The sequence below is a fragment of the Cervus canadensis genome, chromosome 5 (assembly GCF_019320065.1).
Source record: "Cervus canadensis isolate Bull #8, Minnesota chromosome 5, ASM1932006v1, whole genome shotgun sequence".
NCBI classification, from domain to species: Eukaryota; Metazoa; Chordata; class Mammalia; order Artiodactyla; family Cervidae; genus Cervus; species Cervus canadensis.
In genome coordinates this window covers 99,164,426-99,178,553 of record NC_057390.1, presented here as the reverse complement: position 1 = coordinate 99,178,553, position 14,128 = coordinate 99,164,426, and the positions used below count along the sequence as shown (strand labels likewise).

Sequence of the window (14,128 nt, the reverse complement as noted above, 5' to 3'; positions counted from 1 at the left end):
CGAACGACGTCCCGGAAGCAAACGCCTCCAGGGCCCGGAAGTGAGCGGGCGGGGCGATGGCGGCGGCGGTGCTGCAGCTGGGGCTGCGCGCGGCGGGGCTGCGGCCTCTCCTGTGCGCGGCGGGCGCGGGGACGGTGAGCGGACCGGAGCGGTGCGGCCGGGCGGGGGTGCGGCCGGGCGGGCGCGCCCTCGGAGTGGGTGAGCTCAGCCGGCCTCTCGCGTCTCCGCAGACCTCAGCCAGCGTCGTCTGGAGGAGCGTCCTGGGGATCGCCCCGCGCGCAGGTGAGTTCTCCTGCAGGGACGCCCCAGGCGCCCCGGGAAAGCCTTTCAGTCCGTGCGTTCACTTTGCCGGGGGACGAGAGTGTCGCGATAATCTCTGAAACTGCCGCCCCAGCCTCGGGAGTCGGGCCCTGGGTGCGCGCGGGCTATTCTCCGTGTTTCCACCTGGCAGACAAGTGCAGCCACTGCCCGAGGCCGCCTCAAGCTGAGGCGGGGCCGACCCGAGACCGAAGCCGTCTGGGATCCTAAAGGAAAGCATGGCTTGTCTGTACAGTTTTCGTGTGGTCCCCGCGGTTCAGCAAAGGGTGTTTGTGTATAGAGCGCTGTGCGCCCTGGAAAGGCGGCTGTAAGTTTGCTCCCGGCCTGCCTTTTTTTAACCGTCCCTAAGACCTAGGTTGCTTTCCATTGATGGAACTCACGCTCTGAGAACTTAAAGGTACCTCCTGTGTACGTTTTTCCAACTTTAAATTTGTGAGCGATTCAAAAGAAAAGTCGTTCTGAGAGCTCTGTAAACCACTGTCCTGAAGTGTATCACATTCTGTCTCTGCAGAGCATGGGCAGTCCGTGCGTGTAAGTGACAGGATAGGTCAGCATGTTTTTGCAGGAAAGCCATGAGGTGGTTCCATGAGTTACCCAGGGTCATGGCGCGTGGCAGAGCCAGGCCCTAATCGCTGGATCTCATTCAGCCGGTGACTGTTGAGTGGGGGTCCTGCGCTGGGTTAGGAGCTGGGCCGGGCGCAGGGGCTGCTGGTTAGCTCCGACTGCCCGTGGTCTCCGCCCTCCTTGTGTTCCACGTTCTCTCAGGCAGTCAGGGCAGCTTCAAGGAATTGGCCGCTCCAGTTCTTCTTTCCAGGGCTTCCGGCCCCATGCCCGTGCTGTGACATCTCCTAGGGTTGGCCTGGAGGCCCCGCAGGTGTGGCAGCTCTTCAGCCGAAGCAACTGCCACAAAAAGCGAAGATGAGTCCTTCCTCCGCTGGTTTCTGCTTCTTATTCCTGTGACTGCTTTTGGCCTGGGGACGTGGCAGGTAAAGGCTGACATGGCTCTCCTAGCCCTGAGCCCCTGACTGTGCTGCCGCCCACTTGGGCTCACACCCTGCGCCCACAGGTCCAGCGTCGGAAGTGGAAGCTACAGCTGATCGCAGAGCTAGAGTCGAGAGTTATGGCTGAGCCCATCCCACTGCCCGCAGAGTGAGTTTGTGCGGCTGCCCAGCTGGGGCTGGGCTCGCTCACGGTCAGCAGTGGGGCCTGGCTGCAGCTTGCCTTCCTGACTCCTCAATGGGCCTGCTCGGCTTCTTGTTGACACGCAGCTGCTGCCTGACACACACGTGTAGAAAGGCCTTTGGGCTTCACCCGTTTCCAGGCCCAGTGTAATGAGGGCTCCCGCAGTGCTGACGGCCTCCCGTAGCAGTAGTTCTTAGGTGGCGGGAGTGCAGACGTCTGTCGTGTCTGGACATGAGTGGTGTTTTGAAAATGTGCCTAGTGATTCTCCTGCCTTCTTCCCTCCTTTAAAAGCACTCGCCTACAAGGACAGCTGTTGTCATGACCCTTCCCATTCAAGGGAGCAGACAGTGGGTCATGTTTGCCTTGTAGATGGTCGCTTTCGCCCCTGTATTTTACTGAGTTCACACAGGAGTCCACAGCGTTAAGCTTTTCTTGAAAACTAGGACCGTTTGGCAGCACAGATCCTCGTTCTGCGTGCTTCCCAGGGACCCAGCCCCGCTTTGAGGGCACAGCATGCAGCCCTGTAGCCCCCATGGTGCTCGTGCATCTTCTGCTCAGGCCACGGTGGGTGGCGTGGTCTGCAGACCCTCAAGTGGGTCTCGGCTCCCCTTCTCCCGCCCTGTATAGCCCAATGGAACTGAAGAACTTGGAGTACAGGCCCGTGAAGGTCAAGGGGCACTTCGACCACTCCAAGGAGCTGTACATGATGCCGCGGACAATGGTAGACCCTGCCCGGGAGGCCCGGGAAGCCGGCCAACTCTCATCGGCGGCTGAGATCGGTGCCTACGTGGTCACTCCCTTCCACTGCACTGAACTGGGGTGAGTGGCATGTCAGGGAAGGGGTGCTGAGTGGCCTGGCAGAGGTACTGGTTCCCATGTTCCTTCTCAGCCCCAAACCCTGGGGAATCCAAGCTGCCCAGACAGCTCAACTCCTTGGAGAGTTTGAAATGTCATCCTGGTGTCATTAAGACAGCTAAGTACTGAACTTCGTCTCCGTTGTTGAGCTCCGAAGGCGAAGGAGCATGAAATAGACCTCTTTGGAGAAACCATTCAGCGGCTGACACTTAGTGATTATGGGGCAACAGGAGGGCCAGCAGAGGAGCCCCAGCCTTGCGTGGAGGGTTTCGGGTCAGGGGAGCCTTCCCAAGAGGCTGTTTGAGTAGGACGTGGTATGTAGTCAGTGCCAGCCCTGCAGCACCGCTTCCCCCACCACCACCAAGACCCAAAACTGGAGCATCAGTCTGAGAGGAAACCCCAGGGCCTCAGCCTTCGCCTTCTGGTTTTCTGCGGATGGGCCCCTGTGCTGCAGCTAGGCTAGGATAGGGAACTGAAAGCAGGAGTTGAAGGGAGAGGCAGTGGGGAGACGTCCGCCACTGGCTGTGTTGCAGCAGGTGAAACAGCAGAGGTTGGCGGTGGGGGGGGCATGAACCCACCACACTCCCGGGGTTGGAGCGCCCCCACCCCCAGCTCGCTCTACTTCAGTCTTTCCCTTGTGCTGTCTTTGCCTGAGGCACCCAGTGACCACTCATCACCTGCATTCAGAACCTCTTCCCTGCCTGAAATAGCATGTTCTTGCTACTCTAGAATCACCATTCTGGTGAACAGAGGGTTTGTGCCCAGGAGGAAAGTGAATCCAGACACGCGGCATAAAGGCCAGGTGAGGGCCGTGGACTGTCCCCTCTGGGAGGAGCTGTCCCAGCTCTGCAGAGACACGGAATCTCTCACCTTCCCTCACAGATCGAGGGAGAGGTGGACCTGGTGGGGATGGTGAGGCTCACAGAGACCAGGAAGCCTTTTGTCCCCGAGAACAATCCGGAGCGGAACCACTGGCATTACAGGGACCTGGAGGCCATGGCCAGGCTCACAGGCGCAGAGCCCATCTTCATCGATGCGGACTTCAGTATGTTACGAGCAGCACACCCCAATACCTCCCTCTTAGCCCTGGCCATACACCTCTCCTCCTGTCCTTTACACCCCAGCGTGTATGTCGGTGGGTGGGAGTGTGCCCGACTTGGCTGAGTGCCCCCCAGACACCATGAGGACACTTCCATGTCCCTGCAGAGAGCACAGTCCCTGGTGGGCCCATTGGAGGGCAGACCAGAGTCTCCCTGCGGAACGAGCACCTGCAGTACATCATCACCTGGTAAGCCGGGGCCTGGCCTCGCCCGCTCCCTCCCCCCACCCACCCCCTGACAGTGTTCCCTGCTTTCAACCCGAGGTACGGACTCTGTGCGGCTACCTCATACCTGTGGTGCAAGAAGTTCCTAAGTTGGACTCCTGGTGTGTGAGGTTAGCAGAAGTCACCCTGTCCCTGAACAACTGAAGCCACTTCAAGAGATTTGGTTTTATGCTGATCATGTGCTCTTGGTATAAATAAATCTCTGCACCACACAAAGTGCCTTTCTTTCCACCTAAACTCCAATGTACCACCTAAGACAGCCTTTTAAGAAACTGGACACACACACAGGGCTTCCGTGGTGGCAATGAGAAGCCCACGCACAACTTGAGAGTAGCCCCTGCTCACCACAAATGAGGGAAGAAATCCTGTGCAGTAAATGAAAACCAAGCACGGTGCCCCCCGCCGGCACACATAACTGGACGCACACTGATGAAAGTACTTGTCACCATCCCAGAATGCTTGATACCAGCTGAAGCAGCCTTTTTATTACTTTTATGTACAGTACAGAAAACTCAATAGTGTACACTCAGCCCAGCTTGGTGGCCAGTTCTTTGGCCTTAGCCTTTTCCAGCTTGGCGATGCGAGCCACTGACTTCGGCCCCAGGACATTGCCTCCCCAGTGACGACGGATCTGTGGGAGAAGAGACAGTCAGCCTGCTGTGTCATTTTCTAAGGCTTTCAAACCACGCTGGTTCATGCAATTCTATTTCATTGTTCCAAGTTCACTGGCATATACAACTGCTCAGAGCCAAGAGCAGCCAGTCTTTGACTAAAGGCTTCAAAGACAATATTTTGTATGAATGTGTTTCTTACCTCATCGTATCTGTCGTTGTAATTGGTTCTGATGGCTTCCACCAGCTTAGCCAGAGCACTCTTGTCCTCCCTAACAAGGCAGAGAGGGAAATTAAGGTCACTGGCCTGTCAAGTTACCCACCTCCCTCAAAGCAGACATGACATCAATTTAGCTCCAACAGAAGCCTCTTGCCTCAGATATAGCATGACCACATGGCTTATTCAGGTGAAGAAATTCATAACCATCATTGGCAAAGATTCAGAAAATGTACTTTTTAAAGTAAGACCCTGAGAAATTATGTGACCTTGGAGTGGGGGCAGGGTGGTCCCTTAATGACTTGGGAATGCTGGGCTCCGCTGCACTTACGAGTTGACTTGTGTGAAGGCCACGGTGGTGCATGTCTTCCTGTGGACCAGGCGCCCCAGCCGGGCCTTGCCCTTGATGATGCAGTAGGGAACCCCCATCTTGCGGCACAGGGCAGGCAGGAAGACCACGAGCTGGAAGACAGCGTTAGCTCTAAGAGTTATCTGGAGCAAAAGCAGTAACTTAAAAAGGCTAATGTGATAGCAATTGCTCAGGGTTAAAAAGCTCATGTGTTTGCACTTCAAGGTTTAAATCAGTCAGAAATTCACATCATCGCAAAAGCCAGGAACTGGATCCCTTGTCAGGACTTCCTTATATGAAAAGCTGACAATTCTTGTCACTCCACCAGGGCCTGTCAGACACAGCATCTAGTTCGGCACTATCTTCCTGGTACAGACAAGGACCCACCAATCTAAGTCCAGCAGTCGACACAGGCAAACAAGCCACACATACCTCGATGGGATCCACATCGTGAGCGATCACCACCAGCTGAGCCTTCTTGTTCTCCACCAGGGTGGTGACAGTGTTGACCCCTAGAACACACAGCCAGTTTGCATGAGGGCGGGGTGGGGCTGCTGTTCTCACAAAAGCAGTTCCACGCAGCCTGGCTGTGACTCAGGGTTAAAAAGCTCGGATTTTACTCTCCACAGCGATTCCAGGCGAAGAAATTCACGCATCACTGCCAGCAGCCTGCCCCACAACTCCCCTTCAAGGAAAGGTGCACTCACCTGCTCTAAGGACAGGTGGCCTCTTGGTGGGGACGTCGCCTTTGCCGGCGGCTTTCTTCTCAGCGCGGGCCAGCAGCCTCTGCTTCTTCTCCTGCTTTGTCTCTGGTCTGTACTTGTGGGCCAGCTTAAGCAGTTGAGTAGCTGACCAAAAAAAAAAAAAAAAAATTCAGATCTGAAGTTGCAATATTTATCACTTAACAATAAATGCTAGATCAGTCCTGGATACAACCACAGTCCAAGAGATCTCAGACCCACTTCATAAACCCATCAGTATGTCATGTTTTGGAACCAGACAAGGAATCTTTAAGTTTTAATAAATCAGCCTATTAAAAACACACACTGCCCCTTCAAAAGCCTGAGTTCTAGCAGGTCCAAGAAAGGGTGGCAACCATGCCCAAGAAATCCCTTCCCAATGGTGTTTTTAGACCACAGAACCTCACCTGTTTGTCGGTCCAAGGCCTGGGTGAATTGGTTAATTGCAGGAGGCACCTTCAGCCGCTTATAGAGAATAGCCCTTTGCCGCTGCAGCCGGATGTAGCGGGGCCATTTGACAAAGCGGGTGAGGTCCCTCTTGGGTTGGATGTCCTGTCCTGTTAAGTAAAAAGTAATGAGGTGAGGCTCAAACTCCTTGTCAAGTTCAGGTATAGAAACACACTTAAGGACGTAGGTGCATCAGCGATCTTGGTGGTTTAAAATGTCATCACCAGATTCCAGGTAACAGATATTTTTACATCATTTGCACACAAACACCAAAGAACACAGGGGAAGACTATAGCGCCACCTCCGGTTCCACAAGCAGCCAAGGTGCAGTCAGCCCCATCACCCCTGCGCTGGGAGTGCCCGTTTCTTGATGGCCAAGCAGAACCCCAAAGGCCAGCACCTGGGCTCCACGGTGACTCATGTTCGGGCTTACAGTGAGGCCACTGAGAAAGGACCGTCACTGTCCCACCTCGCAAAGCGAGAGATTAAGAGCCGAGCACAATTTAGTTAGAAAGTGACAAAACGTGAGAATTCCAATCCAAGTAAGCCTCGACTCCGAACCCAGTGAAATCTAGGACAAGATACGACCTTCTGTTCAACGAACTATTATTTTTCTCCATCGAGGATAACGTGAAAACACAACATCTCCCGTTTCTGACTCACCAATACCAAAATTCTTGGGCCTCTTCTCAAACAGGGGGTTGACCACCTTCTTGGCCTCCTGCTTCTTCACCACGGCCGGGGCCGGGGCTACCTTCTTCCCCTTGGCCTTCTTTCCCTTCGGCTGGGCGAGAAAAAACACTAGCTTTCGCCACCACCGCCTCGCCTCTGCCGGTTTCTCTGTAGAGGGGCGGGTCCTGGGGGCCTCGCCCCCCGAAGACGAGCGCGGACGGCGGGCGACCCAGCCACCCCCGAGGGCGAGCCCGACCCCTCGTGTGTCAGGCGCCGCGCGGGCCCAGAGGCCGCCCCCGGCTCGTACATCAGCGATCTTGGTGGTCAGGAAGGTCCTCACCATCACTCAGATAGCAAATATTCTTTCACATCATCTGCACGAGCGCGGCGGGTCCGCGAACCCGCGGCGCCGCCCCTTCCCCGCGACGGGGACAGCGGACCCCCTCTTCGGGGACAGGCAGGCTCCAAACAGTAGAGGCGAGAGAAGACACCGCGCGGGCCGAGACCCCCTGAGCGGGCCCCTAAGAAATGGAGAAGCCCCCCCAACCCCCGACCCCGTCCGTCCCCGAGCCCCGCACTGCGGCGCTGCTCTCCCCGGATCATCATCCCTCCCTGCCAGACGAAGGCGGGGAGTCTTATCCAGCCCCAAGGCCGCTGAGCGAGGCCCTGCAGGGTGCCCCTCGCTCTGGGCAGTGGAGGCACCCAAGCGCGGTCGCGCTCCGAGGAGGATGGCGGCGGATAGAGCTCAGGCAGCCGAACCGGCACGACGAACAGAAAACAGACTCACCATCTTGAAGGGCTGGCGTAGAGAGAAAGGACGGGGAATTGTGGGTAATTTGTAGGCGCCCTCGGAGATCGCGAGAACTGGTGCCGGCGCGAGATTTCGGATTTAAAGAGAAAGAACTTCGTTTTCCCTCCCGCTCGGTCGGGGGCGGTACCTAGAGCAGGAAGAACCGTGGGAGCCCCAGGGAAGGACCGCGGAGACTGACCCGGAGGGGCGCGCGCTTGTCCCCCCCACTCCGCCCCCAGCGAGGTACCCAGCGGGCCCCGGCTCTGCGGACCCACTGCGGGAGCTGGGGCGGCGTGGCTCGGTCGGCGTCCTTCTGGTGGGGTTTACTCCCCCGCGAGTTCGGTCGGGGAGCCTCGCCGCGCGGGAGCGCGCGCGCAGCCCGGAGGCACCTGGCGCGGGGCGGGAGGGCTGTCGGTCCCGGGACGGAGGAGCCCCGACGCCTCGTGGGGCGGCCCTCCAGGGCCCCCGGCGTGGAGACGGGGGAGTCAGAGTCGGGATAGGACCCAAGCGGCTCCTCGGGTCCGCGCGGGCCGGCGGGGACGTGCGTCAGCCTGGCCTCCGAGAGGGCTACGCCGGCGCCGGCCGAGTGGTCGTCGGGGTCCGGCCGAGGGGGCGCGGACCAGAGGAGAGCCCGTAGCGCGCGTTTGGCGGAAAGGGCATCTCCGGAGAGCCTGCCCGAGGGGCCTACCCAGGCTGGCGCCTGCAGCGGAGAGAGAGGCCGGAGCTGGCCTGCTCACACCCAGACTCGCTTCCAGGTGCCCCCCACCCCGTCCTGCGCTGCCTGAGGCCCCGCCATGGCCCAGCAGAGAGCCCTGCCGCAGAGCAAGGAGACTCTGCTGCAGTCTTACAACAAGCGGCTTAAGGACGACGTCAAGTCTATCATGGACAACTTCACCGAGATCATCAAGACCGCCAAGGTGGGTGGGGCCGCCGGTCTCCGGCTCCCTTGAAGACCAGTACAGTAGTGAGCAGAGCTGAGTCGGGGCGTCCGCTTTCAACAGCACCCACTGCACGTGGGTGCGCCCAGCCGGGTGGTGGCCATCCTGCAGTGAGCCCCCAGGCAGGGCCCTCGTCCCCATGGGGAGAACGTTTGAGAGGGCCGGGGGTGGGGGTGTGGGGGAGGGGGGTGACCGCAGCAAACAGGGAGACAGGTAAATCACCCGGCCAATCACAGGCCCTGGGGAGGCATTTGTATGGGACTCCAGCCACAGTGCCGGGATCCAGCGTCACTTACTAGCAGCAGGGGGTTGGATGAGGTCTTCACTTCTCAGTGCCTCAGTGTCCCCTGCAGCATGGCGTCCTTGTCTGGCTGGATGAGTTTATCGGCCTAAAGCAGTCACTTGGGACTATTGTGAGCGCATGTGGTCAGGAGAGAAGCTGGGGAAAGCCCCTCATGTGGGCAGAGAGAGGGTCAGCAGCCGGTTCTGGGCAGGCAAGCCCACTGACCAGTGGGATGCATCTCTGCATGACTGTCCAGTCCTGTAACTCACTTGAACCGTAGTAGTGACGATGGCAGTCAGTGCTGTCAGTGACATCTAGTGCTCACGTAGTGTCAGGCTGAGCTGTGAGGGCCCTGTGTGTCCCGTCCCATTCAATCGTCACGAGAATGTTATAGGGCAGGTCATTGCTCTCCAATTCCTTTTCAGAGGAGGGAACAGAGACTCAGAAGCTTTAGCATCCTGCCCCAAGTCAGGATATTTTGTGAATATCCAACAGGGCTGGGATTGGGACCTGGGAAATCGGGGTCCCTACCACTTAGAGTGCCCTGACCCCTGCCTGCATCCTGGCCTGGTGGGTGGGTTGGAACAGTTAATAGCCCGGACCTTGGACAGGACAGGTGGGGCAGGACTCCTGGGTCCTCCATTGACCGTCTGAGACACCTGGAGTGCACTCAGGTCTGTCCCGGCTTCAGGTCTGCCCCCCGGGAAGATTGTCCAGGCTTCAGTGAGAGTTTCCTAAGATGATGGTCAAGTGCTTTACACAGTGCCTGGCATCCAGAAAATCCTTAGAAAATGGTCACTTAAAAAAATACACTGTCCTTTTCTTCATCCATTCAGGAGGTCGCTGAGTGCACGAGCTGAAAAGATGGGGCCAACCCCTCCTTGGCCCTGGCCCAGCAGCCCTGTACTTGGGCATCTGTTGGTCCTGTGAGGGTGCCCCTCACCTCCTTAGAATGGGGCGGGGGGTGGGGGCGCTGGGGCACGCGGCCTGAGGCCTGGGGGCAGCACCTGGTGCAGAGGGCAAGACAGGCCACAGGGTGTGACGAGTATGGGTGCACCAGCGCCGCCACTGGGCACCTGTGGGCCGGGGCATCTGCCCACGCCGGACTTTCCCACTTGCCCTCCAGGTTGAGGACGAGACGCAGGTGTCGAGGGCCACTCAGGGCGAGCAGGACAACTACGAGATGCACGTGAGAGCCGCCAACATCGTGAGTCACCAGGTGGAGGGGACAGTCCAGGCGCCAGAAGCCTGTGGTCTACTGGGGTTCCCGGGGGCAGAGGGGCAAACCTCCCTTCGAGAGGAGGGCTTTCCTCGGCAGCTGAGGGAGGGGCTGGCAGGTAGTGGGTGCGGCCACTCTGTCCAGTGCTGGGCAGGGTTACAAAGAGGTCAGCCCTTCCTCTCTGAAGATTCTCTGTAAGTGCAGGTTCTCTATACACGAAGGTTTCTTATAAGTAAAGGTTTTATAAATGCAAAAAGCAAACGGCCAGATGAAACAGGACAGGCATCTTGATCCCTTTCAATGCCACGGAACAAGCAAAGCCACCAAGCGTTTCCATGGGTCCACACACCCAGGATGGAAATGCATAGCACAGGGTCCTAAACGGTAGGACCCACAACTGGCAGGTATGATGGCCCTGACTGAGGAAGAACAGGGCAGGTTAAATGGACGGCAGTTTTGTCTGGGGTTTGAGGTTTTCAGAAGCAGGATACGTGATTGAATAAAGTGTGCGACCGGCCATCATACCTGCAGGAGTGGAAGCCAGAGGCCCGCTGGCACCTGCCATGGCAGCAGTTCACGTGCCTGCGGCGGCTGCCGGGGACCCTGCCCTCCCCTCGCTCACCTCCTAGACCCTCACTCCTGGCGATGGCCCTGTGTGAGTGCCGCGGCCCCACTTCGCGGGTGAGGCCACCGCTGCCATTGCCTACCCAGCGTCAGGCACACGGAGGCAGGCGGCCCCTCACCATGCCGCTTGATCCCCACGGCCGCAGGTCCGAGCCGGCGAGTCCCTGATGAAGCTGGTGTCTGACCTCAAGCAGTTCCTCATCCTCAATGACTTCCCGTCGGTGAATGAGGCCATCGACCAGCGCCGCCAGCAGCTGCGTGCCCTGCAGGAGGAGTGTGACCGGAAGCTCGTCACGCTGCGGGACGAGGTCTCCATCGACCTGTACGAGCTGGAGGAGGAGTATTACTCGTCCAGGTACAAATAGGGCTGGACCCCGTGCACAGCGGACCTGCGGACCCGGGCCCGGCCAGCAGGGGTGGCCCAGCCCCACCCGGCAGCCCGAAGGTCCTTGCTTCCAAACCCTTCCTGGTCTCGGCAACAGAACCCTTTGTCTGGGTTTCAGAGCAGACCTCAGAGTCAGAACATCTGATCAACAGACAGCTGATGCTGCCTCCCGGGGCCCGGGCATCAGAATGAAAATCAGAGCCTCAAGGGTTGGGAGGGCCAGGCCAGCGTTTCTGTCTGGGGGCCCATCTGTCTGTCTTAATCGTCTAATCCAGGTCTAAACATCCCAGCCATGCGGGGCCAGCGCTCTTGGCTACCCAGCCCCTGTCCAGGACCCCAGTGCTTGCCCAGGGTTGTGATTCGCCATGGGTGTCACCGAACACCCACTCTGTGTGTGTCGGGGTGGGGGTTCCTGGGAAGGAGGAGGAGAAAATCCAAGTGGAGTGTGGCCTTGAACGCCAGGCCTGGGCACTTGGACCAGAGTTCCCATTCAGCTCAGCATTATTCACAGATCACAGCCCTCCTGCGCTCTAGGCCCAATCACAGCAATAGGCAAGGCGTGTGACGCCAGCCCTCGTGGCCTGCTTACAATTCCGAAACCAAGGCAGTTTGAGCTGGAGGGACCCCAGGAAATCAGAATCCAGGTGTAATTTACTTACGGGGAAGCTGAGGCTGGAGAGGCCTCGCACATCCGTCGTTAGCTTGGAAAAATCAAGACTCACTCCAGCAGACGCGGGGTTGGCACCCCCTCGCCCTTGCTGGATAAACGTGTCTTTCCTGTCATGAATTTTCATTGCTCCTTTCTGTCCCGTGGTGGCCAGGCTGGGGCCAAAGATGCCCAGAGCCAGCGTGTCTGTGGCCTGAGGCTTGATTTCTGTGTGCGTTCCAGTGCCACCCCTCACGGTCCCTCCTGCCTTTACCTTCGTGGGAAGGGACGAGTGTCACTGCTCGGTTGGAGTGGTTTAAACTCTTCCAGAGGGTTCTGCGGCCACCTCTCATCCCTGATGCCTACTGGCTCAGCAGACACACAGCAAGTGCCTCCTGCATAGTAGCCTTCAGGGAGGGGTCCAGAGTGGTCCCTGGGGGGGTTCAGACCCTGCTGGGGGCATTGCTCCTTATGTCCTTGTGTTTGCCCCCTTGTGGCCCCCATGGGCCAGGGCCATGGACTGAATGTCTGCAGGAGAGAGCTTAGCCCTGCCTCTTGAGATTGAGGGCAATGGGGGCTGAAGGGGAACGCCTGAGAGCCAGGCTCCTCCTGTCCTGGCTCCAGGCTGTCAGTCTGGCTCAGGGGGGTTTCTAGTCCAGCCTGGGGTCTTCGAGAGGCTGAGGCCCTCCGTCTGTAAATGCCTGTGGTGGCCGGGGCTCAGCTGAGTCAGGGCTAGCCGGCTGTGGGCCCCTCCCTGCTTGTCCCCTACACAGGCGGCGTGTCCCCGCCCCAGCCACCAGCGCTCAGCCCGTTCTCCGTGTGCGTCTCCGCTGCCCACACGCTCGCTTCCCCGCTTTCTGCTCACGATTTGCTTTCTCTGCCTCTCGCCCTCCACTCTCCGCAAAACTCTGCTCTGTGTCCAGGATGGTTCTGAGGCTGGATGCTGGGGGCGGGAGCGAGAGGCAGGATTCGGGAGGAAGCCCGTGGGACAAGTGTGGGGATGGGCGTATGCCCCACTCGCCCCCTGGACGGCCTCCACGAGCCATGCTCTGTTCACCTGCATCCCTGCCCTAAGAGGCCAGCCGTGCTGTCCCCACACTAGACAAGATCTGGTGCGTTCAGCGTGGCGTGGCCGTAGACTGTCCCCGTGTTAGAGACGGGAGCCTGAGTTCAAGGTGCTGGGGTCCTGTTTGAGGTCACACAGCTGGTGCAGGGCTGCAGGACAGAACGCCAGGGCCTCTGCTTCTAACCGCCACCCCATTCAGGCTGAGTCCCAGGCCCAGAGAGTAGACAGGGTCTCTGCCCCCAGGGCCCTTGAGAAGTGCAGGGACCGTGGAGACCACCTCTGGACGCTGGTTCCTGCAGCTAGAGAGTGGAGCTGGCAGCTCCCTGCAGGAGGAAGGCAGCCGGAGCCAGGAGGGACACGGATGGGTCAGTGGAAGGGACCTGCCGAGGTCACACAGCCTGCCAGTGGCTGGTCCCAAATGGGTCCCTGTAGGAGCCCCTGGAGGACCCGGAAGCAGGCGCAGCTCCCCGTGCACACGGGAGGAGGGGAATGCAGGTCTGGGGTGTGATCTGTGTTTCCTTAACTGCTTCTATCTTGCTTTCCTTCCCTGGCTTCATCTCTGCCTGCTCCTGTCTCTCCCTTGGTTTCTGGTGGTGGAAAAGCTCAAGTCTATGTGAAGCTAATGATCTGCCTCTGTGCGAAGCTTACTGGAGGCTGGACCCGGACACAGACTCCGCTGACTGCCTCTCAGCCCCTCTGCTCGCATCCCCGGAGCCCAGTGCTGGCGGCCCCCTGCAGGCTGCAGCCCCTGCCCACTCCCACACTAGTGGCCCCGGCCCCACGGAGCACACCTGAGCCTCCTGGGGCTCCCCCCCCCCCGCCCCGGACCCCTAGGATTTTAGGAACGAAATCCAGTCCTCCCCTCTGGGCCCACCCCAGCCTCCACTCCCTTCAGCCCTGGTGCCCACTTGGGGAGCCACTGTGGCTTCTTTGGGAACCTTGTCAGCCCAGGGACAGCCCACCTAGGAGTGTTGGGGGGAAGGAGTGCCCCCCACCATTCCAGGGTGGCCCATCCTTCCTATTTGCTGCTTTCTGGGCTGGCTAGAAGGGAGTTTCCAGGAGAGTTTGTCCCACTGAGGACCTGGCAGCAGGGCAGGAGGATGCCCAGTGTTGGGAAACCTAACCTGTGCGTGCTGTTTACCATGGGGGGAGGGGGGACGTGCACAGCTCTGCCCACTACCTCATCCTGAGGCTCCTCTGCTAGCTGACTGCCCCTGCAGGGCTGTGGGGAAAGGGGACTGCCCACTCTCATGGAAGTCAGGCAGAGTGCTTCCTAATTCTGTTGCTGCATACATTTGGTTATTTTTGTAATAAAAGACTGTTGAATAAAACCACCTCTGCCCTTTTGCATCGGTTGGTTCCTTTTTTTGTTTTTGGACCACTCAGTCTCCCAGTGGCTGTCGGAAAAGAGCCCCTGGGCTCTGCCTAGTCAACCTTGGCCTTCAGGTCAGCCTTCTGGCCC

At 58.7% G+C, this 14,128-nt stretch overlaps 3 protein-coding genes and 5 non-coding genes across 14 annotated transcripts; 2 read left to right on the top strand and 6 right to left on the bottom strand.

The window, feature by feature from the left end:
* Positions 1–36: 36 nt before the first annotated feature.
* LOC122442347 (surfeit locus protein 1) lies at positions 37–3,891 on the top strand. Of its 4 annotated transcripts, none has more exons than XM_043470093.1 (9): positions 37–134; positions 231–282; positions 1,171–1,304; positions 1,385–1,467; positions 2,128–2,319; positions 3,085–3,157; positions 3,238–3,400; positions 3,562–3,643; positions 3,719–3,891. In XM_043470093.1, the coding sequence occupies exons 1-9, from the start codon at positions 57–59 to the stop codon at positions 3,786–3,788; spliced, it is 927 nt and encodes a 308-aa protein (XP_043326028.1). In that variant the 5' UTR covers positions 37–56; the 3' UTR covers positions 3,789–3,891. The 4 variants fall into 4 exon arrangements, with proteins under 4 accessions (XP_043326028.1, XP_043326032.1, XP_043326029.1 ...); XM_043470097.1 differs by having other exon boundaries at positions 71–134; positions 1,120–1,304; XM_043470096.1 differs by having other exon boundaries at positions 86–134; positions 1,084–1,304.
* Positions 3,892–4,135: 244 nt separating this feature from the next.
* Positions 4,136–7,542, bottom strand: RPL7A (ribosomal protein L7a). Of its 2 annotated transcripts, none has more exons than XM_043470100.1 (8): positions 7,503–7,542; positions 6,707–6,827; positions 6,004–6,153; positions 5,564–5,704; positions 5,289–5,368; positions 4,839–4,969; positions 4,493–4,562; positions 4,136–4,310 (listed from the first exon to the last, which is right to left on the bottom strand). In XM_043470100.1, exons 1-8 carry the CDS (start codon positions 7,503–7,505, stop codon positions 4,206–4,208), a joined length of 801 nt encoding a protein of 266 aa, XP_043326035.1. In that variant the 5' UTR covers positions 7,506–7,542; the 3' UTR covers positions 4,136–4,205. The 2 variants fall into 2 exon arrangements, with proteins under 2 accessions (XP_043326035.1, XP_043326034.1); XM_043470099.1 differs by having other exon boundaries at positions 4,839–4,999; positions 7,503–7,540.
* LOC122442760 lies at positions 4,661–4,725 on the bottom strand. The gene has a single exon (XR_006269750.1). It is a non-coding gene; the product is annotated as a small nucleolar RNA SNORD36 (small nucleolar RNA).
* LOC122442758 lies at positions 5,042–5,114 on the bottom strand. The gene has a single exon (XR_006269748.1). It is a non-coding gene; the product is annotated as a small nucleolar RNA SNORD36 (small nucleolar RNA).
* On the bottom strand, positions 5,446–5,520 carry LOC122442759. Its single transcript, XR_006269749.1, has one exon. It is a non-coding gene; the product is annotated as a small nucleolar RNA SNORD36 (small nucleolar RNA).
* Positions 6,232–6,304, bottom strand: LOC122442762. The gene has a single exon (XR_006269752.1). It is a non-coding gene; the product is annotated as a small nucleolar RNA SNORD24 (small nucleolar RNA).
* LOC122442763 lies at positions 7,020–7,094 on the bottom strand. The gene has a single exon (XR_006269753.1). It is a non-coding gene; the product is annotated as a small nucleolar RNA SNORD24 (small nucleolar RNA).
* An 85-nt stretch (positions 7,543–7,627) lies between the features above and the next one.
* On the top strand, positions 7,628–14,016 carry MED22 (mediator complex subunit 22). Of its 3 annotated transcripts, none has more exons than XM_043470113.1 (5): positions 7,628–7,748; positions 8,261–8,422; positions 9,853–9,933; positions 10,716–10,924; positions 13,269–14,016. In XM_043470113.1, exons 2-5 carry the CDS (start codon positions 8,300–8,302, stop codon positions 13,459–13,461), a joined length of 606 nt encoding a protein of 201 aa, XP_043326048.1. In that variant the 5' UTR covers positions 7,628–7,748; positions 8,261–8,299; the 3' UTR covers positions 13,462–14,016. The 3 variants fall into 3 exon arrangements, with proteins under 3 accessions (XP_043326048.1, XP_043326047.1, XP_043326049.1); XM_043470112.1 differs by having other exon boundaries at positions 7,633–7,748; positions 9,853–9,945; XM_043470114.1 differs by lacking the exon at positions 7,628–7,748 and adding an exon at positions 7,757–7,821 and having other exon boundaries at positions 10,716–14,016.
* The last annotated feature ends 112 nt before the right edge of the window (positions 14,017–14,128 follow it).